The sequence below is a fragment of the Equus przewalskii genome, chromosome 21 (genome assembly GCF_037783145.1).
Source record: "Equus przewalskii isolate Varuska chromosome 21, EquPr2, whole genome shotgun sequence".
NCBI lineage: Eukaryota > Metazoa > Chordata > Mammalia > Perissodactyla > Equidae > Equus > Equus przewalskii.
In genome coordinates, this window is record NC_091851.1 from 38,628,841 (window position 1) to 38,654,559 (window position 25,719).

At 51.3% G+C, this 25,719-nt stretch overlaps 1 protein-coding gene across 1 annotated transcript in view; it reads left to right on the top strand.

The window, feature by feature from the left end:
* Positions 1-17,965: 17,965 nt before the first annotated feature.
* BCAS4 (breast carcinoma amplified sequence 4) overlaps positions 17,966-25,719 on the top strand; it is a 57,152-nt gene continuing 49,398 nt past the window's right edge. Inside the window, exon 1 of the mRNA XM_070589456.1 lies at positions 17,966-18,190. Within this exon, the coding sequence (XP_070445557.1) occupies positions 18,011-18,190 (180 nt within the window). The 5' untranslated portion in view covers positions 17,966-18,010. The remainder of the gene's footprint in view (positions 18,191-25,719) is intronic.

Below are 25,719 nucleotides of genomic sequence, written 5' to 3' on the forward strand. Positions count from 1 at the left end.
TTTTTGAAAAGTAAATGCAAATGCTTTGTAGACCCTTCCTCAGTTTGAATTTGTCTGTTTCCTCATCGTTAGGTTCAAGTTACGTGTTTTGGGCAAGAAAACTACATATATGATGTTCTGTCTTCACTGTATCGTGTCAGGAGGCACGTCATGTCAGTTTATTTCAACATTGTTGATGTTAAAACACTTTCAAGGGGGGAAGAACTATTCTTGTGTTCTTCTGTGTCGTCCTTTGTCCTAATTATTGTTAAGCTGACAAACATGAATGGGTACCTATGAAAGACATCTGTTTTCAACACCCATTTCTTCTACTTCTTCATTGTTTTCTAATTGAAGAAACAATAGGAAATGGTGCAGTGGCCTGAGCGTTCTTTCTTTTTTAAGATTGGCACCTGAGCTAACAACGGTTGCCAATCTTTTTTTTTTTTCTGCTTTATCTCCCCAACCCCCCCGTACATAGTTGTATATCTTAGTCGCAGGTCCTTCTAGCTGTGGGATGTGGGACGCTGCCTCAGCGTGGCCTGACGAGCGGTGCCATGTCTGCGCCCAGGATCCGAAGCCTGGGCCACCGCAGCGCAGCGCACAAAGTTAACCACTCGGCCACGGAGCCAGTCCCTGAGTGTTCTTGAGTGTCATTTGCTTAACTGCATTTTGGACCCAGAGGTGATTTTCTCTGGCACTGAGCTCGGTGGCAGGAGAACCCAGATGAGATGGAAGCCACATGCGAGGGCAGGTCCCAGAGAGCCCGTGGGGGCTTCTGCCTGTGGATCCTTTGGATTATGAATAAACCCAACTCCTTTTGCTTAAATAAAAAGGGATTTATTAGCTCACAAAGCCAAAAAGTCAGGGCTAGACCTTCAGCACAGATACAGCAGTGCCATCTGGTAGAACTTTGTGCAGTGACGAGAACGTCCTGTATTCGCTCACTCCGGACGTAGTCACTAGCCCACACGCGGCTGCCACATATCTGAGATGTGGCTGGTGCAACTGAGAAATGAAATTTTTAATTTAATGTCACTTGAGCTAATTTATTTAAATCGAAACAGCCACGTGGGGCTAGTGGCGACTGTATTTTACAATACAGGCTAGAATCTCTCCCGTTTCCTACTTTGCTTTCCTCGATTCACTTTTTTTCTCAGGCAAATTATCCCTTTGTGGCAGCAAAAAATGGCCTCCAGCATCTGCAGTGTGTCTGTTAACACACCCAGAAGGGCACCGTCCTCCCCACTGCTCACGGCCGAGGCCTCAGGGCCGACTCTTTCGCCCTGTCTGGGTCGTAGTCCCCAGTCCTGACCAGGATGGCTAGGGTGAGTCCTCAGTGGACGATTGGGGAATCGGGGTGCTGTCACCACAGGAAAGAGGGAGGACCACACGGAAAGGAAGGGAACACAGTGGCTGTCACTTGCAGCTTTATCTGTGAGGTATGTGAGTTACCTTTTTTAATACGGGAGAGAGTGAAAAGCATAAAGTACTCTGCAAAAGGTAAATGAGGACGTTTCCATCAAAGGAAAATGGTAAGAGTGGAAAGTGAATCTGCGGTCTCGCGGTAGTGCCCTGAATTTGAAAGAAAAGTTTAAATCTCATAATAATGACAACATTTGGACTTATGTTTTCAGATATTGTTTATTTTTATTTTCTTTAACAGCTAGTCTGATACAAATCTAAAATATAAGGAATATATAAATCTGATAGAAACTTCGATCTGAAATGGCAGGAAGTTCAGATATTATTACTTTCAAAATATAGAAATGAAAGAATCCTGGGTCTTAGAGCAATGGGTAAATTTAAATTCCCAAGGGGCCAGAGTGGGCAGGGTGGGTCGGGCTGGCAAACCGAGGTCCCTCTTTACACACACAGCCACACGCACGCACGCACATGCAGGCAGAGGCTCCCACACTCTGTTGGTGCCATTGGGTGTGTGGGGCCCAGTGTTGCCAGCTTTGTGAACTTTTCTAACAGAAGATGTTAGAAATCCAGAATTTCACGTGAAACATCCTGGTTTTTAAAACATCTCATGAGACAGGCAGACGGCCCCGCCGGCCCCAGCTGGCCTGCAGGCTGCAGGTTCGACAGCCCGTCTCAGAAGCTCAGGGACCACAGCGTCTCCGTGGCTCTAATTCCTCTGCTGTGAAACCGTTCCTTCAAGGGTCCCGGTGAGGACTGAACGGGGTGACACACAGGACAAGGCCTGAGGCTTCAAGAGCACTCAGTGACTGTTAGCCATCCTGTCCGTTTCTCAGGGAGATGGCTGAAGCCCAAAGGGATTTGGTGACTGGCCCGAGGCAGCCTTCTAGCTCAATGTGACTCCGCATGTGGTCCACAGACAGCGGCATCGGCATCACCCAGAAATGCAGATGCTCAGGCCCCGCCTCCGTTCTGCTGCCTGGAATCTCTGCTGATGGGGCCCAGCATCGTGCATTTTAACAAGATTTCCCCAGGTGCCTCCCATGCATGTGACAGGCTGGGATGTTCTGAAATCCAGCTCACTCTTCTGTGTCTCTCCTTCACTCTTAGCAGAACTGCTTTAACGAGCATGGCTTATAATTTCTTCTAAAATTTCTGAAGATGTATAAAAAGCCTTCACGTCCTCACCTGGCGTGTGTTTGGTGCTGACTCACTTGGCACACGTAAGCTTCAGTCTCCAGCACCCTGTGCAAAGGATCCCACATCCTACGTTAGTATCATCTCACTCACCAGAATGGCAGTTTTCATTGAATGCCGCAATTCCTCACACAAACCATGATAGGTGTGCAGAAAGGCAGCCGCTGAAAACTCCAGGCTGGAGTTTTGTGCTGGGTTATCTGCCAAAAGAAAGGACGAGAAAGGCTCGAATTTCATAATAGTGCAACCCAGTGATGGTATCAGCACAGCATTCCTTTCCATTCGGTCTCCTAGCAATGCGTGAAACGACGAGGAGATGGCATGCATGGCATTGTTTCCGAGACCTGGAGCAGGTTACACCCCAACGAAACACAGCTCGGTTCTTGTAGCGCCTAAGAGCCCCGATCCCAGGCGCTCTGCCCTCCAGCTCGGGCTAGCCTTAAATCTACGGTAAGCGCCAAGTTGCATATCAGGTTTTCTCCAACATTCCCAGAGGGTTCAGCTGATGTCTCAGGTATGTACCCAAAGTGACTCAGGCAAAAAGCTGTATGCTTAGTGACTCAGAAGCTAAATCATTAACTTGGTAAACACCTGCGGAGCGTGGGTAAAGGGAGCCTGAAGGAGAGGCTTGAGAATGTGGGCCGTCCAATCATGCCGGCGACGGTGACCGCATGAGAACAGCAGACCTGAGCACTGTTGCTTCTCAGGTGGACGGTGACTAACCCCAGAGTCACCCAGAATCAGAGAGCATCTCCGGTCAGCCTCTCTGAGGAGCAGCAATCCACACGAGGTCACTTACAAAGAATGTAGATTTCATTTGCTTGAAACCCTATTGGGTAAAGCAGAAAAATGTGGAAAAGGCTTCATGACTTAAAAACACACATACACAGAACTTTTGACTAGTTTATTTTAAATTGCGTATATGCATTTACACACATACACACACAAATCTGGTCTGCCTGAATGTGAAATTAAACTTTTGGTGCGCACATACACAAAATGCCAGACAAGGCTTGAAAAGTGATTGCAAACAAAGCTCCAAGTGGCCATCGTAATAATTTTTCAGTCTCCTGTGAAAGGCAACAGCAAAACCTTTGCAATTCAATTGCGACACATGAAGGTTTTTCTAGGGAGCTGGCCCTGCTGCCCTCCGTCCACCCGCAGGGCGCCTTGGCTGGTATTCACAGGGCCCGTGCCCAGTGGGGCTGGCATGTGCCTCAATGGCCAGGCAGACAGGGCCAGGGGAGAGGGACAAAATAAATGGCTAGGGGACAGAGCCAGGAGAGGAGGCCGACTGGCTGGGAAGCTGGCCAAATGGCGAAAGGCTGAATGGGCCACATTAGATACGGACAACTCCTTGAATATCCTTGCTGTCCTTTCCCACTGGCTGCGTGGAGACCGGGGGAACATCAGACCCCTTTGCCTGGACATCACCAGGAACTCATAAAGGTTTTTTTTTTTTGTTAAATTAGCATGTTAAGTAGAGCAAAATGTTCATGATTTTGAGGGATGACAAACTTGATGCAGGAGGTGAGGTCACCTTGACATCCCCTGATGAAATAGTCAAGTTCAAGTTCAGCCTGCCAAGTTGACCTCTTAATCATGTTAGAGTTTTTCCTCTTTAGAAGGGTTTGTGTGTGAATGTTGGTGGCTTCTGGGATGGAGGAAAGATGACAAGACGGATAATGCTTATGAGGTGGGTATTTTCTTTGTCTTTCCTCTTTTAGCCATGCGAAGACAAATAATGGTTAAGGATGGATAAAATATTTAACAGCGGCCATACATAATTTATTCCTGAGTTGATGCTCATTTCCAGCCCAGTGGTTTGCTCTCAATTAGGGCCTCTCAGAACATCGAACCACTGAGTCTCCTTGGCAAATGCACACGGTGCTTATTTTCACTCTTTTCTTCCAAAGGCTTATTGTTTTTACATTTTTCTTGTTGAAGTACTCATTCTTAGATGTTTTCATCAACAGGTAACAGAAGTAAAAATTGTAGGCAAGGTTTTTTCTATTCATTTCTGGGCCTTAAAGTTTACTCAGAATTTCCGAGACGTCCCCGGGAAGGGGAAAAACATATTTGTTGCTTTTGAAAAGTAGACTGGTTAAACAGAAACTGTGTCCAGTGAAGTAATAGATGATTTTAGGGAGATTTTCTAATAAAAGTATATAAAAGAAATGTTGCCCCCTAAAAATTGCTATTCAGAGATAGCCACTCCTGAGTTTTTTGGTACAGGAGCGCATCAATATATATTACCTAATATGTATTTTGACAAAAGCAGGATCATATCACACATATAAATTATTCTGTAGTTTCCTTTCTTCAGAGGACAATATATTGGGGACGTCTCTGCTCTGTCAGATAGCTCTGCATCATTTATTACGGCCTCATCATATTTCATTGTACAGAGGAACTGTCAGTGTGTAAAACCAACTCCTGTTGTTAGCTGTTCCCATTTTTTCACTCGTATAAACAGTGCTGGGGTGAACAGCTTTGTAAATACATCTTTTTGTTCTTTGTTCAATTATTTCCTTAGGATAAATTCCTAGAAGAGGAATCATTGGGTCAAAGCAAATGCATTTTTTGGAAAAGGAGCGAGGCTGGTCCATGAATATATCCAATTTCCTTCTAGAAAAGCTGCTCTAATTTACATCCATACCAGGGGTACATGAGTCTTTTTCTCTCCAAAACACCAGATTTGCTACATTTATGCTCTGTCTATTAAATAGGGGGAAAAAGCATCTTGCCATTTTGCTTTGCATATATTTGATTATTAGTTCAAAGGGTTTTTTTTAATTGTTTATTTGTATTTATTCTTTCCTTAGCTTCTCTATTTGGGTCCTTTGCACATCATTTAAAAAACTGAGGTATCAGTCTTTCTTTAATACGAAGAAGTGTTTCTATATTAAGGAAGTCGGCCTTTTGACTATCACTTTTTCCTAATTAATCATTTGCTTCTTACTGTGTTTATCATTGGCTTCTGTATTTATTGGGTAGTGATTTTTTAATTTTCTATAGTAAAATTCTCTATTCTTTTCTCTAATGGTTGACCTCCCAAAATTATATAAATATTTACCAAGATTTTATCCTAGGACTATACTTTTATGATTTTTTTTTACATTTAAATATTTAATCCATCTGAAAATTATTTGGCTGCCAGGTGAGAGTAAAAGACCGGGTCTTTCTCGTGCTGCATCTCACACGTGTGACTGCCCTCCCTCCCTCTTCCGCTTCTAAGGACCCCTGTGGTCATCCTGGGCCCTGCCGGGTCATCCAGGATCATCTCCCCATATCGACATCAGCTGACCAACAGCCTGAATTCCCTCTTGTCAGGTAACAGAAGTGCGCCCAGTTTCGGGGATCAGGATGGGGACGTCTTTGGGGAACCATTGTTCTGTGTCCCACATCCTCCTCGCTATTTTTCTTTTTTCAAGTTTTCCTGTTTTTGCTCATTAAATTTTCATATGAATGTTAGAATCACTTTGTCTAGTTAAAAGATCTCTGTGTTAATTTGGGGAGACTGGCATCTTCACCACCCCGAGCTGTCAATCCAAGACGCCACGCGCCCTTTCCTTCTCGAAGACTCCCGTCCTCTGGAGTGCTTAACATCTTCCTCGTGAGTCTCGCTCCCCTCTTGTTAGGTTTATTCCTGAGTATTTTATCTGATACTTTGTGTCTTCCGTTCTATCTTCTCTCAGGTTATTGTTTGTATATATAGAAACCATTTACTTCCGGATCTGAAAGTATGTATGTATGGGGCAGTATAGATGAAACTAGCTTGACGGTGAATTGACAATTTGGGGAACTTTTTACTTAAATTTAAAATACTTTTATTTATGTTTGAAATTTTCCATAATAAAAAGTTTATAAAAATCCACCAATTCCTTTTGTATGTGTGTTTGTGTGTGGGGGGGGGTATGTTTTAATCAAAAAAGGATGCTGAGTCTTGTCAAATGCCTTTTCAGCATTAAAAGAAATCACATGATTTTTCTCTTTGGATCTATTAATATAATTAATTAGGTTGGATTTTCTAACATTGAACTAGTCTTCCAGGAACAAACCTCATTTGGTTATGATACATTATTATTTTTTAATGTGCCACTAGATTCTGTTTCCTGATATAACATTTTTGCATAAATATTCATATGAGAAACTTTCAGTTATCTTTTTTTATATAACTTGTATATAACTTTTTTTATATAACTTTTTACTTTTGGCATCAGTATTATGGCTACTTTTGAAGATAATTTGAAGTTTTTCTTTTTACGTGCTCTCAAACAGCTTAAATAATGCTGGAATTACGTATCCTTTAAAGATTTTGTAGGATTCCTTTGTGAACCATTTGCACCTGGTGCTTCTGGGGGCTCAGATCTGTGACAGCGACCCCTATTTCTCCTGGGGAAATCAGCCTGTTTAGATTTTCTTTTTCCAAATTATATCTTCCTAATAAATTGTCCTTTGTATCCAGATTTTCAAATTTCAAATTTAAGCAAAGTATTTTTAGAGTTCTGATCTTCACATTCTTCTGCATTCTTACTTATTTCTGTCCTCTTGATCTGCCATGGAATAAGGAGGGGATGATTATATTGTCATTTCAATTACTCTTATTTAAAATTTGTTGGCCAATCTTGACAGCTTAGTTCACTAAATCGAAGATGTATGTTGGGGTCTGCCCTTGTGGCGCAGCGGTTAAGTGCGCATGTTCCGCGTCTCGGGGGCCCAGGGTTCGCCGGTTCAGATCCCGGGTGCGGACATGGCACTGCTTGGCAAGCCATGCTGTGGTAGGCATCCCACATATAAAGTGGAGGAAGATGGGCACGGATGTTAGCTCAGGGCCAGTCTTCCTCAGCAAAACGAGGAGGGGATAAAGAAAAGATGCATCTTGATCTCAAAAATGTTAAAATGTGAAAGAAAAGTTTGTCTTAGAATCATTAAAATACTGTATGTTTATTCTTGCAGATGAAGTATGGGCTCTTTCTGTTAAGTTTTAAAAGAAAAATCCCACGGGAGGTCTAGATTGAGATTTTGTTAAATGTGTAGGTTATTTAGGGGACAGCTTTATGACGCGGGCTCTTCTCTCTGGTGAAGATGCTGCCTCCCCACTCATTTGCTCCGTCTTCTATATTCTTCTGTAGCTGCCTTCTTCAGGCTCCCGCACGTTTGCTGCTAAGTATATTCCTAGGTACTTTACTTGGTTCTCTTATGAAGGAGTTATTTCTACCATTATATTCTCTAACTAGTAGTTGTTGGTTTATAATAAACGCCCACTTTTTTGGTACAAAGCTATTTAGTAAAAGCTTCCTCACTCTTTCTAATTCTGTAAACTTCCAGAAGGACGATGTCAATAGAGGATACTTTCTTTTACAAAAAAGCCACGAGTATTTCATGGTTCAGAATAACTTTTTTAAATAAAAAATTTGTCTTTCTCGTTCCAAAAGTAATCCATGTTCCCTGCAGGCATTTATAGACTATAGAAGAAGATTAAAATCACTGTATTACCACTTGGAAACAGCCCCTGTCGGCATTCTGCTGTTTTTGTACTTCCAGTTTTCTCTTTTAGTAAAAACAAGACCGGACTGTACAGTCGTATCATTTGCTCTTTTTATTTAATGTTTTTGAACATTTCTTCAACTCCTTAAATATTCTTCTACAGCCCCTCTTTTATGGCTGCACGAGATCTAGGTATGAAAGTTTCCTGGTTTATTATATCGGCTCCCCCATTCTTGGCCATTGAAGCAACTTCGAATTTTTTTTTTTACTATTTTAACTCCACAAGGATTTGTGCACAACAGTATTTATTTTCTTAGGAAAATTCTTAGAATTGGAATTTCTGGAGCTAAGGTTGTACAAATTCTAAAATTTTTGATACGTATTGCCAGGTTTCCCTCCAGAAAAGTTGTTCCGAGTTTGTATTCTGCTTGGGAGTCCAGGCACTTCTCCCCATTCTGGTCAACACTAGCTACCATCCTTTTAAAATCTTTCATAAGTCGGTGTGCGGTGTTTTGAAAAGCCCTTTTAAAGTGTTGACCTTTTGATGAGTATCAATATGTGAGTAAACGGTGAGAATGGAAATAAACATCCATGTTGCGACAGGCCACTAATTTGTAACCATCGGTGGGCTTTACAAGTGATTCCCAACCCAGTGTCCAGCAAATGAGGAAGGAACAAGCAAACTGTGGGGCGTGCGTGTGATGGAGTATTATTGGCCACGACAAGGAGTGAAGTACTGACTGACGCCACGACACGGGTGACCCCAGAAGACTTCACACGCCGTCAAAGAAGCCAGACACCAAAGGCCACGTACCGCGAGGCTGCGTTTATGTGAAACGTCCAGAATAGGCAAATCCATCGAGACAGGAGGTGGATGAGCGGTTGCCTGGAGGCAGGAGGAGACGGGAGGACTGGGGAGTGACGGCTGGGGAGTGGTGGTGGAGGGTTTTTTGGGGCAATGAACATGTTCTAATATTGATTGTGGCAATGGTTGCACAACTCTGTGAATATACTTCCGTACATACCACTGAACTGTACACTTTAAACGGGTAGATTGTATGGTATGTGAATTGTAGCTCAATAAAGCTGTTAACAAGTGAATCCCGAACCTCATTCATTTAAAGTCGATCAAATGTCTACACTCTGGACTTCGTGGAAGGTGGTGGGGTCACAGCACTGAACAAGAGGACGCAGTTCCTGTCCTCATGGAGCCAATATTCCAGTGCACTTGACGTCACCCTATGTCCTTGGAAAGGAAAACCTTGGAAAAAGTCTTTGCTCCGAAATCCTCTTGGCTTCTTGAAGCCACGTGGCGTTCAGGTGACAGGCCCGCTGGGCAGAATCTGCGTTTCCACAAAGTCCCCAGGTGAGGCGGCGTCCTCCCAGCGGGTCAGGGTCCAGACGCACTGATCTGGGGGTCGACCTTTTATCCGAAGGGGAAACCCCGTCTACACCACCCCACGTCAACCCTCTTCCCAGAGCAGAAACCCTGTCTACACTATCCCCACGTGCCAGGGACAGTCGGCGGGTCGGCAGTGGACTTGAAGTGTCCCGTCCGTGGAGACTCACTCCTGGGCGCCCGCCTCACCCTGGAAACTTGGGCCTCGTTTCGAGGTGACGTCGGCTTCCTCTCGGTAACGTCCCTGTAGTTGTTTTCTGTGGTTGCATCGCAAATTTCCAGTCTTAGAGGCTGAAAACAACTCACATTTGTTATCTCAGTTTCCAGGGGTCAGGAGTCTGGATGCAGGTTACCTGGGCCCTCGGCTCAGGGTCTCACGAGGCCTGTGGAGCGTCACAGTGAAGCTGGTGGCTGGGGCTGGCTGAGGCTCCTTCCCGGGGCACCCAGGGCAGTGGTGAGTCAGCTCCTGCAGTCATGCAACGAATGCCCTGGGCTCCCAGAGGCACCTCCTGGAGGCACACGCACAGGAAGGGCACAGCAGGTGCTGGCTTCCTTCCAGGCCAGCAGGAGCGTGTCTCTCTGACTTCCTCTATCTCTGACCTCTAAACCCTCCCTAAGGGCTCGCCTGATTAGGTCAGGCCCACCCAGGACAAGCTCCCTTTGGATTAACTCAGAATCAACTGATCAGTAACCTAATCTTGGGGATGATATCCCATCATATCCACTGATCCCCCCACACTCGGGGATTATGCAGGGCACAAACACCAGCGGGCAGGAATCCCGGGAGCCATCTTGGAATGCAGCCTCCCTCGGCCCTGGTGTAGCCCAACACCAGGGGGCGTCATTCACACAGTTGTCGCTGGGAGCACTGTCTGGAGTTTCGCGCTAGCCAGCCTGCACAGCCCCGCGGCTCCGGCTTTTTGTCTGTCGGCTCAGCTGCAGCCCTTTCCTGAGCGGCCCCGTGGAATCAGGGACTGCACCCTCCCGATCTTCCCTGAGCTAATCCAAGCTTCCTCCAGCAAAACAGCCCCGCGCCTTCCACCCGTCTTCACACGACACGGCTTTACACGCACTTCATCTCAACAGACCTTTATCCAGTGCATACTTGGTGACAGACCCCTCGCCTGGCAGTTTCACCTGCTATTCATCTGCCCATCTTCCTCGACAACACTCCAGTTTGTCCATATTCCGCTCATAATGTGGTATTATGGAGCACGTGCTCTACACCAGACACTGAAGCAGTTTACAGAGATCACTCAGGGAATCTCTTCAGCAACCCTGTGAAGTTGTAGCACGTCATTTTACTGATGCAGAAACTCAGGCACAGAGACATTAAGTAATTCCACTGAGGTCACACAGCTTTTAGGTGCAGAGCCAGAATTTGAACCCAGTTTGACTCTAGAGCCTGTGCAGGTGGCCGCCATGCATTGCTCCCTCCCAAAGCCAGCCTCCGCACCCATCAGGGCTGCCCAGGAGCCAGAGGACGTCCCACGGTTACCTCTTTGTCCTGGATTCTGTGGTTAAAGCATCCTCCTCATTTGCTGATTAGCAGGTGTGTTATTTCACTGCCCTCAGTTAAACTCAAAGTCCGTTTGGAAATTCTCTGTGCTTGTCCTGTGAACTGCTGCAGATGGTGTCCCACATCCTCATTAAGCTCAATGTGTTTTCTTGCTGCATTTCATTGCGTTTGCTTTTGGCCATTATGACAACCAGAGTTCCCCCTCGGCCTTTTGTTTGCTGCCCGTAAGACTGCAGGCGTCATATAGAGCAGTATTCGTTTATGCAGCACCTGCTGTATACACAAAGCTGTGCCATGCCCTGCAAAGACCGAAGAGGGCCTTTGAGTCCTGGTGCACAGGCTCCCAGAGCAAGAAAACAAATATATTCATATATTGGACTGTCCCGAACAGTCCAAGGAAGACTGTGTGTACTGGGGCATTTAACTGTTTTCTAACATCTGACATGCTCTGTCCATCTCAGGGCGACGTAACAGAAAGAGACCCTGGGTTCGACACTCAACTCCACTTAACAGTCGTTTGCGGGGGCCTGAGCCTCAGTTTCCCCCAACTGTGAAATAGGAAAACAAGTCCACAATTCCTTTCGTGTAATTTTGAAATCCAGGAGACTTTAGAAACCTTTTTCATGGGCCGGCCCAGTGGTGCGCGGTTAAGTTCACACGTTCCACTTCAGCGGCCTGGGGTTCACCGGTTTCGATCCCGCGTGCAGACATGGCACTACTTGGCAAGCCATGCTATGGTAGGCGTCCCACATAGAAAGTAGAGGAAGATGGGCATGGATGTTAGCTCACAGCCAGTCTTCCTCAGTGAAAAAGAGGAAGATTGGCGGCTGATGTTAGCTCTGGGCTGATCTTCCCTAAAAAAAAAAAACCTTTTGCACCCTCAGTTCAGCAGAATTCCCTGGCCAGCAGAACCTGAGCTGACTGACATGAGGTTGGTTTAAGGTCTGCATTCAGCTCCTTGGGGTGGATCTTCACACGTCTGGCTGAGAAACTTTAAGTTGGGTCACGGGTGCTACCCCTCGGGCCTGGAGTCACCGGAGAGGCCCAAGCGCTCTGGGCTGCCCTCTAAGCCCCCGAGAGCCCTGTCCTGCAGCGTGGCTGGCCCAGTGGCTTCGTGGCGGGGTGCTGGACCTTCACGCTCGGGCAGCCATGAGCCGGGATGAGAATTCCCAGAAAGCCCCAAGCTCGCACTGGGCACCCAGGTCCTGTCGCTCCCGCCCTCCCGCCGGGCAGCATTTCCCAGCCGGGGTCTGTGGAGATGGGGGCAGAGAAAACAACCCGGGACCCGCACTTCAGGAGCTGGAAAGCGGAAAAGCCCCCCTTTCCTCTAAGCCCTTGACTCCCCTCCCGCCTCTCAAGACCAGGCCAGCTCAGCTTTAAGGCGAAATGTTGACACGGATGGGGCAGTTTGAACCTTGACCCTTGGCCTCTGGCCCCCGAGACCGCTGTGGAACCCTGCTGTGGAAGGGATAGGAGGAGAGAGACCGATGGATCTACGGGGCATGGGAGCATCCCTGTGGGGCCGGATGGGCCTGTGCACTGCTGCTCCCATCACCCCATCCCCGGACTGGTGACTTCGAAGTTGTGAGAGAAAAATGCATTTAAAGCCTGGTTTTTCACTATGCTTCTTTTGTTTTTTGAGGAAGATTAGCCCTGAGCTAACATCTGCTACCAATCCTCCTCTTTTTTTTGCTGCGGAAGACTGGCTCTGAGTTGACATCTGTGCCCATCTTCCTCCACTTTATATGTGGGACGCCTACCACAGCATGGCTTGGTGAGCAGTGCCATGTCTGCACCCGGGATCGGAACGGGTGAACCCCAGGCCGCCGAAGAGGAATGTTTCACTCTGCTTCTATGAAGATAGACTGTGTTCTAAAATATATTGCTGGTGGAGAAACAGATGCCCACCAGGAGAGTGACTTCAAATTTCAGACCTGTGTGTTTCCTGAGGACTCTGCGGGCAAAGGCAGGAATCCCAGAAAAGGGCATGGAGGGACCCTCTGTCCCCCAGGAGCTTTCCACCTGGGGTGAACCCACAACTTAGCAGAAAGTTGGCAGCATCAAAAGGCTCAAAGGGAGGAAAAACGAGGGCTGAAGAGAGACCTCAACGGCTGAGAGGAGGGCGGGAGGGCGGTCAGCTCAGGGGCGGCCTGGGCCTGCCAGACGGGGCACTCTGGCCGTGGATGTGGAGCCTGGCAGATGTGGGGCATGCTCCGGGGACCCCGTAGCCAGAAACCCAGACACCTTCAGGGACCAGCAGGCCAGGGAGAGACAGGCAGGTGGGGCAGACTGTGGCCAAGGGGCAGCTCCTGAACTGGCCGAGGATCGCCACGCCGCAGAGCAGGCCCACGCTTTCCTGACCTTTCCTTTCTTTTTGCAAGAAGCCACGGTCTGAATGTGCACGCGAGCTGTGAAAGGCTCCCCACCGTATTAAAAGACGCACATGCAGTCGCGCGTCCCTTACGACAGGGACAGGCTCTGAGAAACGCGTCGTTAGGCGATGGTGTGGTTGTGCGAACATCACAGAGCGCACTGACACAAACCTAGATGGTGCAGCCCATGACACAGCTAGGCTGCATGGTGCTCATCTTACGGCAGCGCTGTCATGTATGCAGAGCTGACTGTGCACGCGTTGAGTGAAACGTTGTTATGCAGCACGTGTCGACATTTAAACACGATGTCGTCCACACCATCACATCTGTAGGCATCTCAGTCGGTTCAGGCTGCTGGGACAGAAGCCCCACGGACTACATGGCTTATAGACAACAGACGCTCACATCCCACAGTTCTGGAGGCTGGAAGTCCCAGATCATGGCGCTGGCAGATTCCCCGTCTGGGGAGGACACTTCCCGCGGCAGCCAGCTGACTTTCCGCCGTGGCCTCCCACAGTGGCGGTTAGGTTCGACATACGAATCTGGAGGGGACACAGACATTCAGTGGATAGTGATGAGGATTTTAGGCTGGTTAATTTTAAAACTGCAGATGAGAAGCAGGCTCCAAGGAGTGGAATTTGCTTGCCCTTTGTTGGGAGGCATTTGCACTTGTGGGGGGAACCTCCATCTGTGGAGATGCCTCCCTCTCTGTGCCAGGGGGAAGGGGGATGGCCTTGTCTCTGGAAACTCTTAATGCGGAAGGCAAGAACTTAAGTTGGTTACTGTCTGGCAACCTCCTGTAACTGATTTAGGGTGGTGGATTCTGACTTTTACTTAATCAGATTTGATTCTTATCTAAAAGTTGTGGGACCACCCAATGGCCAGACCCTACCTGCACCGATACCATGTTAACTTTTTTCCATGTTCTTTCCTTTGTCTTGTAAAGAGATGACTCACGTACCCATGCCTTATAAAATTAGCCCTAACCCTCAACTCGGGGCAGCAGCTGCAGCTCCTCCTGCCCGTGGGCCCTGTCCCCACGCAGCAGCCTGACTGCCCGTGGGTCCTGTCCCCATGCTATTCCACACTATTCTCTAAATAAAAGAGCACTACCGCCAGATCTTGAGAGTCCAAGAAATCTTCCTTTCGACTCCTCGGCTCACCAACCCCGCATCATTTCGCAGCAGGCCACGGGGCAGGGCCAAGACTCGGGGGAGGCAGGTGAGACGCCGGGGGCCCCCAGGCGAGGAGCCCCCACTCCAGGGTCTCAGCAGGGCCCCTCATGGCTCTCGCTCCCAGGGCCTCTCTCCTCACCGAGTCCTGGCCCTGCCGCCTGGGCGCCCATTTGCAACTTAGGGGTCACAGAGAAAGGCAGGGAAGGACAGATGGGCAAGGTCGGGCCAGGGCGTGGTCTGTGCACTTCACTTCGTGGGCACTGGGGAGCCACTGAAAAACTAACTGAGAGCCAGAGGTGAGGTGCCGAGAATGTGCTGAGGGAGGGCAGTGAAAGGGTGGGCTGGCCCCGGGGCGGCAGCCATGGGCTTTCCCCGAAGGCTAGGCTTGGACTAGGGAGGCGGCCTCAGGAACCAAAAGGGGAGGAGGCGGTGGGCCAGGCAGCAGGGAGGGACTTGGGTTCTGGAATCAGATTGTCCAGGTTCGAGTCCTGACTCTTCCATTTACTAGTTACAACCCTGGGTGAGCACCCTGACCTCTCCGTGTCTCGTGTCTTCGTCTGTAAAATGGGCATGGAAGCAGGGCCACCACGGGCCGTGGTGGAGGGTCGGTGAGGCCATCCGCATGAAGACGTTAGAACCATATCTGCACACAGTAGGCGCTCACGTTAGCAGAGGACTGTCACAGAGGCCAAGGGACCGCGGGATCCCCCATGCCCCGTGTGAAGGAAACACTGGAACTGGGCAGACCAGGTCACCTGGGGACCTTTCAAACCTCCCCAAACCGAGGCCACACCCCAGAAAAATTGAAGCACCATCTCTGGAGTGGGGTCTGGGCATCAGTGTTTTCTGGAAGCTTCCCAGGAGTTCCCAGTGGCCCGAACTTGGGGACCATTGCTCATCCAGAACCTCGTGTGCCTTTCGCCTGAGCTGGGAGAAGCGACCTTGAACAGCACAGACAGGCAAGCATGCTGTGGCTGGAGGTGAAGCTGGATGGGGTCAGGGGAAGGCTGGGTGGCCTCGGGGCCCAGCTGGGGGCTACGAGGGCTGTTGGGGGCCTGCAGAGCCTGGCGGCCACCGACACCCCCACCCTGGGCTGGGACGAGCTGTCGGCCTGGCCTGCACCCGCCGAGGTGGTCGGAGCAGGAGCTCTGAGCCCGGCTTGGGCGCCAGAGGGAGCTCGCGGGGACGCGCCACGGCTCCATCCCCGAAGCTGGTTCAAACTGGTTTGGGCAGGGTGCGGCCCAGGCAGGCTGCGCTCCAGGCCTCAGGCTGGCGCTTGCCCCAGGGTCTCCTCAAGATCTGGGTCCCCGGGGCAGCGCTCTGGGACGGGCACCGAGCACCACCGAGACCCCGGAGGTTTCTAACAATTCAATCCTCTTTGTTTGAAATCATTGATTTGCCTTCCCACAAGGGTCCCTGTCTGATGCCAGCAACGAGAGGGACCCCCTGGATAGGGGTTATTCTCAGACGCTGGCGCGAGGCTGAATCAACGGCAGAGCTTTTCAAAACGCACGTGCCCAGCTCCCTAAAGATTTTGAGTCAGAAAGTTGGGATAGGGCCCTGGGCATCTGTATTTTTAGCAAAATGTTTCTAAGGTATAATCACACATTTAGAAAAAAAGACTAGAAACAAAATGACTGTTGGCTGGCCAACTTGGCCCGGGGTACGAGTCTGAGATGCTTGCAAACAAGCAGATCTGTTCCCCAGACGCCCATCCCTGGGACAGGGCCCCGGGCCATCCCCGCTTTTAGTTAATATCCCAGGCTTTCCTTTTTTTTTTTTTTTAAATGAGTCATTTGGGGCATTCGAAAAGTTTAAATATTATAACAAACATCAGCAGAAGAATTACAAAACATTACAAATACAATGGAAACCCCTGTCACATCCCTCCCAGCCTCCTCGCCCCCACCCCAAAGCCACCGCACTCCCCAATGTGGTGTGCGTGAATTCTCATGCACAGCTTTATACTTTTACTCCATATGTCTGTATCCATAAACAATATATAGTGTGGTTTCGCATGTTTTTAAAAATCTTATGTTAGTGGCAGTGTGCCCCACAGAGCCTTCTGCAACTTGTCTCTGGTTTTTTTTCTTAGCGTTATGTCTTTGAGATGCATCCATCAGGGGAAGTTTGCTGTGCTCAGGCCCATGTGGCTCATCTGAGGTCAGCTCTGGGCTTTTCCGAGGGAGGGCCCCAGCCAGCCGGCAGGAGCGAGGGTCTGGGCGTGGTTCCTGGGTGTGTGTGTGTGAGGCGTGGAAGGGCTCTGAGCATCAGAAAAATCACAACAGAAGGGAATGGCCAAGAGCAGCTTTGGGGAGTTCCCAGCAAATCCATTTCCTATGCACCTGAGGCCCAAGTCTTTGCCAAGAATTTTCCAGAAAAGACTGGCCTGAAGGCCTGAACGTTTGGCGGGGATGCGGAGAAATTAGCAGTGGGCAGATGTGGAAGTGGGAATGGTGCAATGATGGGTTACCCAAAAAGACAGACGGAGCACGTGCTTCCGCCCTCTACCTGGGGTTGCCAGACAAAACATAAACTCAGATTTAACAGGAGAGGGGGAGGGGCGTCCTGTATGTTTATTTGCCTCCTTAAGCCTAGCCCGGTTTTTAGAAACGAATTTAACATTTTAAAAGAAAAAGTCATCAGAGGAAAAATTAGAACTCTAGGCCTCCCTACACTTCTTTACCTTTCTTAGTTTTTTCCTCATTAGCATTGCTTTAGGGGGATCGCCCCACCCTCTTCAGCCTCCAAAGGGTCTAGACAGACCTCCCCCGGGCCCGTGAGGGGGTCAAATTGTGCTCGCTTAAGAATTCCCCGGGACGCTGATTTTCAAAGCTGCCCCTGGCGGAAGAGGGCCGCCACCCCGGCTTCCCTCATTTGCAGGACAACGAGATGCTGGAGGGGGACGGGCCTTGGGGCCGGGGTTTAGGTCTTTAAATGAAAGGGTCCTCTGGGATAGCCGCTCCCTATCCTCGAGGCATGCTGGAAACACCCGGGGACCTTTGAAAACTCCTGATGCCCAAGCCCCACCCCTAAAGATTCTGGCTGAAACGGCCAGGGGCGAGCCCCGGCTTCCGGGCTTGTAAAAGCTCCCCAGGGCATCCTAAAGTGCTGTGGGGACTGGGAACCCCGGCTCCGCCCGGATTCCAAGGAAAAGAGGCGGTCTATATCGGGGGTTCTCAAACTCGGCTGTATGTTGGAATCACCTGGCGAGCTTCAAAAAATACTGATGCCCGGGTCCCAACGCCCGGGCCTGCGTGTGGCCCGGATTCTGGAAGTTTTAAAAGGGCCCCGGAGATTGCAATCTGCAGGCGAGTTGGAGCCGCTCTGCTTTACCAGGCGGCGGAGGGCCGGGCGCAGTGAGCGCCGCGCGCCACTGGGAGGCGCTGCCCGCTCGGCCCGACGCTCCGCGAGACGCGCACCTGCCCCGCCTCCGCCAGGCGGGCCGCGGGGCATGCAGCCGGCTGGGGGCGGGGCTCCGAGGCCGGGGCGCGGCGACAGGCTCGCGGGCAGCCTCCGACAGCTGGACCCCGCTGCGCTCCTGATGCTGCTCGTGGACGCCGACGGGCCGGAGCCCGTGCGCAGCGGGGCGCGGGAGCTCGCGCTCTTCCTGACCCCCGAGCCCGGGGCCGAGGTAGGGGACGGGGGTTGGAGGTGGGGGACGCAGGTTCGGGGTTGGGGGGCCGGGACCCGCGCGCCCTGGGGGAGGAGTGGAGGGCGCGGGCCCCCGGCGCTCTGGGCCCCGGACCCGAACCCTCGGCCTCCCCGCAGCATCCTTTCGCACCGGCGCAGCGGCCCGGGCCCAGAGTTCCCCTCCTTTGCGGAGCGGTGACTGCCTGGCGCCACCCAGAGATGCGCGGCAGGTCGCGCCGCTCCCTCCCCCAGGCGACACGGCCCCGGGGGCCCAGACTCGCCTCCCGTCCCCCCGGGTCCCCCAGCATGGGCCGGGACGCCCGAGCGAGGCGCGCTCGCAGCGGCTGCCCTTTGCCAGGCTGGGCCCGGGGGAGGCCGACCCCCGCCCGCCCCTGCCCGGGCGCTCGGCCCCCTCCGCTGCGAGCCGTGCGCAGATGCCGCGGAGGAGGCGGGCGGGCCGCGCGGCGCGGGGAGCCACCGGGCCGCTGCTGCTGCCAGGACGGAGAAGACCTCGTCTCTGTCTGTACTTTCTATTTTAAAAGCACAGAATCAGAAGCAATCTAAAACTGGACCCTTTCTCTTCCAGCTGAAGCCAGTCTGTTGCCAGTGCCGTGAAAAAGTTACTTACCCAAGTTCACCAGGAGTTATTTAGGGCTAGAAATTCAACTCATCCTCTCTTTAACTCACGAAAGCGGTGCAGCAGGATATGAAAGACAGGGTGGGCGCCCGCCCCTTTTCTCTGCCATCCCGACTGTAGTTCCCAGAGAGAACCATCCTTCGCAGTGTGGTGTACATCCTTCCAACATTTAAAAATGCGTTTACGGACGGGGGTATGCGTGGGTATTAATAATAATATAATTAGTCTATAGAAGCCCGCTTGATGCCGCAGTAGTGTTCTGCAGCTTGCTTTTCTTTACTCAAAATAGGGAGTGACTGCTGGTGAGAAGGAATAAGCCTTCTTTCAGGGTGATGAGAATGTTCTGGAATTAGTGGGATGGTTGCACAACTTTGTGAATATACTGAAAACCAGTGAATTGTCCACTTTAAAAGGGTGAGTTTCAGGGTATGTCAGTTATATCTCAGTTTTAACGAACGGCATGGACACATTGCCATGTCGGGATGTACCTGTAAGAGCAGTTCAGTAGACATACAATCTGAGCCACGGTGTGAGCCATCCAGGTACTTTTAAATATTCCAGGAGCCACATAAAAAACGAAAAAGAGGGGCCACCCAGTCCTGTAGCAGTTATGTTGATACTGTCTGCTTTGGTAGCCTGGGGTTTGTGGGTTCGGATCCCGGGCACGGACCTAGACATCGCTCATCAAGCCATGTTGTGGCTGCATCCCACATACAAAATAGAGGAAGATTGGCACAGGTGTTGGCTCAGCGACACTCTTCCTCAAGCAAAAAGAGGAAGATTGGCAACAGTTGTTAGCTCTGGGCCAATCTTCCTCACACACACAAAAAAAACCACCCCAAAAAACCCAAAGGAAAAGAAACATGAAATTAACTTCAATATATCTTTTCCAGTTTTATTGAGATATAATTGGCATACAACAGTGTATGTTTAAGGTGTACAGCAAGTTTCAATATACTTAAAATAACAGTGTATCCAAAATATCATTTCAACCTGTAATCAATGTAAAAAACAAAAAATGAGACTTTTACATTTTTTTCATTGTACTAATTTTTCAAACTTCAGCTTTTAATATTGAACTGACAGCAGGTCTCAGTTCGGACCAGTCATGTTCTCAGCGCTCAGTAGTCCTGTGAGGCTGGTGGCTTCCCTGCTGGAGAGCGTGGGTCTTCGTCATTCTTTGCCTTCCCAGGATCCCACAATTTAATAATAATTGCTCCTATTTCCTGGGCACACACTTTGTGCCAGCCGTGTGCCGACCTGTGTTCGTGGAGTAGGTCTTTGCATCCTGGCAGGGACCCAGTGGCTAGGATGTTGTTCTGTCGACTTACTCTCTTGCTCTCAGCAGCCAGATGTCCTTGTGCCCGGCGGCTAAACCTTCGCTTCATTTTGTCTCTATTAGGGACAGCCATCGAGAAGAACTGCCTGTGTTGACTGCGCCTTCCCGTTCCGGGCTCTCCAGCTCACACTCGCTCGTTTGTGAGGCCTAATGAAGAGCCCAGCTCCCTGTAGCTCCGAGCGGCAGTAAAGCCACTCAGCGTGCTTGCTGGAGTTTATTTACCGAAAGCAGCAGAAACCGCCAGAGCAGAGTCACTTGCTGCTCTACTTAAAGCTTAATTCATTAGCAGGTCCCCAGCTGCCGCTGGTTGCAGATGTGCAGCTGAGCTGGAAGAGGGAGGTTTGGTTGGGGAACAGGCCTGGGCAGCAGCCCTTCTCCCAGGGCCACTTTTGGCTCTTAAAAGGAGCAATAGGAGCCTAGGCCAGCCGCCTCCCGTCCTGGGGGGGTCCCGGGGTTCCTGGCGAAGTGGGCTCGCTTCGTTCAACACCTCGAACCCTGCTGTGTGCCAGGAGCTGGGGACACCATGGGCAGTGAAGCACCGGGTCTGCTCTCATGGCACCGTCAGACAGTAAGCACGGAACGCGAGTGCCGCAGAGAGCGTAACCCAGGGAAATGGGATAGAGGGTGTCTGGGAGACGAGGGGCGGGGAAGGCGTCTCTGAGAAAGCTGAGACCTGAGTGGTAACCACTGAGGGATGTGCAGGCAAGAGGAAGCACAGAGATCCGCGAGGTGAATAGCAGAGGGATGTGAGCTTGTCTGGATGTCATCAGGGAGGGCTTCCCTGAGGCAGTGTCTTTTTCTGTTGGTGAGGAAGATTGGCCCTGAGCTAACATCTGTGCCCATTTTCCTCTACTTTGTATGTGGGACGCCGTCACAGCATGGCCTGATGAGCTGTGTGTAGGTCCATGCCCAGGATCTGAACCCGTGAACTTAACCACTGTGGCACCGGGTCAGCCCCAGGCAACTTCTTTTTAGGCTGAGCCCAGTTGACCAGGCTGAGAGGGAGGAAGAAAATATCCCAGGGGGAAGGAAGAGAACTTGCAAAGGCCCTGGGCTGGGACGAAGCAGGGTGATCTTGGGCACAGAAGAGCGGTAGGTGGAAGGGGACAGTGGAGATGTGGCTGCTGAGGAGGGCAGAAGGCGGGCACTTGGCGCCAACTCCCAGGTCGAGGGGCCACTGATGGGCCGCCTGCTGAGACAGGCTGGCAGGTGAGCAGTTTACCATTTCCAGGAAACTGCAACTTTGGGGGTTTCTGTCCAAACAGCTTTGTCTGTTTTACTTTCTCTCTTTTCTGGTCAGAACTTCCTCTTTTTGGGGACGTTTCAGGGGGGTCTCGGGAAGCTGCTTCAAGATGCCAGGGAGAGAGAGCGCTTTGCCTCCTGGGGCCCCGTGACTTCTGAGGGAGGGGAGCTCAGGGTTCCCCGAATGGCTGAGCACGGATACCCACCACAGGGGACTCCTGACCAGGCCCTTTCAGAATTCCCTTCGGTTCCCGTGCCGGGACGCAGGACAGGTGTGGCCCACAGAGGTGGTGAGTGGCCTCGATGGAAGGAAACGAAGGGAGCCAGCGCCTTCTCACACCCAGGGTCTTTGCTTGAGTGAGCAGAGGGTGGGGGCGGGGAAAACACCTGGGTCTTTTAACCACATGTGGGTTCCATCAGGGGTTGCAAACTGGTGGCCCTGAGTCTGAATCCCACACTCTGATGTGATTGGTTCAGTCCATATGGAGAGTTTAAAATAGAGAGTTTTCATGAAAAAGTCTGAGTTTCTTGTTTATTTAAAGTAATGGACAGTCTGGTAATCCTAGGTCGTGTTTCCTGGTTGTGGTCCTCTGCTTGCCTCAGTCCCCACTCCTCCCTATTGTCTCCCCCAAACTGACGCTGGTATCAGTTACCATTTACCCTAGTGTTTGAACTTTTGATTTTTCTGTTGTTGTGATAAGAGGAAAGAGAACTATGTCTCCAAACCACATGTCTGGACTAAAGTAGGAAAACAGAAATTTGCCAAAGATGCCCCAAGTTTCAAGAAAAATGTAAAAGGGGCTGTTTCTTTGAGGGAGCAGAGAATATTCTGTTGTGTCCACCCTGCAAACACCATGTGCCTAAGGGTCCCCCTGGCCCCCAGCATGTGTCCTGCCCTTGTGACCTGCTGGCCCCGGTCGGCACTTGGGTTTGGATGTTCAGATTAGAGTCTGCGGGGGGCTGCCAGGCACGGTCTCCTCTGTCTCAAGGTGTGGCCCTGTGTTCACACGGTCCTCAGACCTGCTGTGCGCGTGAGCGGCCAGCGTGCCTGCCCTCAAGGCCGGGGTAGCAGGGAGCTGAGCAGACTCAGTAGTCGGGGTGACTAGAAGATGAGATGCTAGGAGACACCTGAGGGGCTGTGACAGAGACAAGCCGGAGGACGGGAAGGAACTGCCAGGCAAAGAGCTGGCGGGTGTACTCGGCCTGAGGTGGAGAAAGATGAGGAACCGGAGGTGCCTGAGGGGGTGAACCTCAGTGATTGAGGGGGAGCGTGGGCAGGGCCAGACCAGGGCCTGGGGCCGTGAGAGCAGTCTGGATTCGACTTTAGGATCATGGATAGAAGCTATGAGCAGGGGTAAGACGTGGTCAGATTTGTGGACTTGTGGCTGCAGTGCTGGAATGTGCTGGAAGGGCTGCAGGGGCAAGAGGGAGACTTCAGATGTGGCCGTCCAGGTGGACGTGGGCCGAGCTGGCCACACCCCCTGCATCAGAGCTTTCAGGGGTGTGAGGAGCCAAGGCCAGTTGGCAGGGGATGCTTGGAGGGGCAGCCTTCCTTAGAAGGAAGTTCCATCTTTCTTCCCCTGGAAGCACCCAGCAGAGGAAGGAGCCATCCTTGGCTCTGAACCACCTCTTATCACAGGACATCTGTGCTTCGGGGGAGGGTCAGCCTGGAGCCTTGGCCAAAGGTCCCCAGTCTGGCTGACGCTCAGCAGCAACCAAGAAGCTTTAAAACAGACAGGTTCCCAAAGATTGGAAATGACCCCAGTGCTCATCACCACGGGCCGGCCGCATCGCGATGCTTCTGCACAGTGGACAGCTCACGGCTGCAGCGTGAGTCAGCTCTGAATGCACCATTCATTGCAGCCTGCAGTGCATGGCGCCAGGGGAGAAAGGCAAGATGCACAGAGGTGTGTGTGGCGTAAATAAAAGCTTAAAAGGCAAAAAAGCACCTGTTTCGTGTATCTGTAAATAAGAGATTAGGTTAAATCCATCTCTAGGGGTGGGTATAGCCAAGGTTGAGAGAACTGATGTGGGGCGTGGTTCCCAAGAGTTGGCGTCATCTGGGGATCTTCAGAAAAACTGATGCCTGGCTCCCACCCCTGGGTGTTCTGAGTTCATTGGGGTGGGTGCCGCTGGGCACTGGGATTCTGAAAGCTATCCGGCAGAGTTTTAGGCCTGGAGGACTAGACTGATCAGTCTGTCGGAAAGTCTCCGTGGCTGCTGATCGTGGGGGCACCCGTGAGGGAGGCCCGGGCCTGGGGATCTGGACTTGTAAACACCACCCTGGAGCTCCTGCCGGCCCGCCTGGTTGAGGCCCCTGGCCTGACCTGGTTGGGGTCGCACTGCTGCAGTCAGTGGAGGCGGGACCTGCCCTGCTTCCTGAGTGCCCCACTTCCAGCGGCAGCCCCGTGAAGGCGGGGAACCCTCTGTCCTGCCTGCCACTGTGTCCGCAGCACCGGGGGCCGAGCGACTCCGTATGTATCTGCTGAAGAAACATCCTTTACAGATGTATGGGCCTCCCAGCCACCTGCTCCTGCCAGGCTGAGTGCTGGGCGGACGTGGGCTCTGGAGCCACCCGGCTCAGGTTTAGATCTCGGCTCTGGGCCCCGCGTCCCTCCGTGCCTGGGCCCCGCGGTGCGGTCGGTGGTTATGGGGTTGGGTGGGATAGTCCACAGGACGTGCGTGGCGCAGGGTCTGGCCTAGCCAGCGGTTTGGGAGCATCAGCTATGGTTCTTCACTTGTTTCTTCACGGGTGTTGAGTCCCAGGTCCCAGGTGCAGACACCACAGGTGCCACGAGGTGACAGCGCCTGACGCGCTCTTGTCCTAGGGCTCTTAGTCGGGCAGGTGGGAGGGTGCGGGGGACACACGCTGACCGCTCTGTGCGGTGTTGGCAGTGGGCCGTCTCAGCCTTGCGCTGTGCTGAGGACCACGAATTTCACTCACCAGCACGGCCCCCGGAGCCCTGGGAGTCCAGTGTTAACTTTCTGACCCGCGTGCGTGAGACCAACCTAGATTTCTATTTTTGGTTTACAAAATACAGTTGCCAAGTGCATGATCCAAATGGGCCACCGGGTCTCTTAAGCTGTCCTGGCATCTGAATTTATTCCTTGGTGCAAGTGTGGCAGAAATTTGGCCTGTGAGTTCTTTTAAAGTAAATTGGAGTTGGTTTTGCTTTTAAAATAAGTTTGGATTTAAAAATAAAAAATGCGTGCACATGCTCCAAAATCCGAAAGTCCCAGTGGCGACAGAGGGATGAGCGAGGCCCTCCCAGCCTGGCTCTCAGCGCCTCCTGCTCTCTGCAGAGGCCACCTCGGCTCCCGGGTCCCCAGCCCAGCAAGCACAACAGGTACTCCCCACCCCCACCCATCGCCTCCCGCTTCTGCATCAGCTTCTTTCACTCGATGTGTCTTGGAGATCTTTCCATCTGCATTCACAGAGAGCTGCCCAATTATTTTTAGCTGAGAAACAGAACTGCGTTGTCTGTCTGAATTATAATTTAGGTAACCGTTCCTCTGTCAATGGTCATTTAAGTTACGTGGGTTCTTTGCTGTCACAAAGTCTCTTGCGCTGAGTAACCCTGTACGTACATCCTTTTGCGTTTGTGCAAATATGTCTGCAGGATGAATGCGTAGTGGGAGAATTACTGGTCCTAGGCTGCATGCATTTTGAATTTCGGTCGCTGCTGCCAAATGAACCTTCTTAGAAGTCAGGGTCAGGGTGAGGGGCGAGTAGAGTGGTCAGCCCCTTCTGGACTCTCAAGCTTCAAGGTCAGGGGTCTCTCTGGTGCCAGGATGGGGACTCCTGTTTGCCCTGCCTTGGAGCCTGGGAGGAAGGAGTCCCGGTGTCCCCTCCTTGGGAAGCGGGCTCCCGTCTAACTGGCCAGGTCCTTCCCAGTTTGCAATTCCGCTTCCTCTTCTCAGCCCTCACGCGTGGCTGGCCCGGCTCCCGGCTCTTTCTGCGGCCATCCCGGCCCTTTCATCTGTGCATGGGCATGAGGTGACTTTCTGTGCCTGAGGTCAGGCTGGTGGAAGGGGAAACTCAGACACTGAAAAGACCTTTCCTCTTGCTGTCCTCGGAAGGAGCCACCAAGAGCTCTCTCAGAGAAGTGACATTCCTAACTACATGCCCCGGGTGTGGGCAGGTCCCGTGGTCCTTGGGCCGGTTTTCATCTCCCATCATGTGCTCCTGGACCCTGGCCCAGCCCGGCTGGAAGGTAGGGGGGGCAGCGGGCAGGGCAGGCAGCACTCAGTGTCAAGCTAATGTGGAAAGCGCGTCCTGGAACCTGGCGTGGCTGCAGATGGGTGTCCTCTG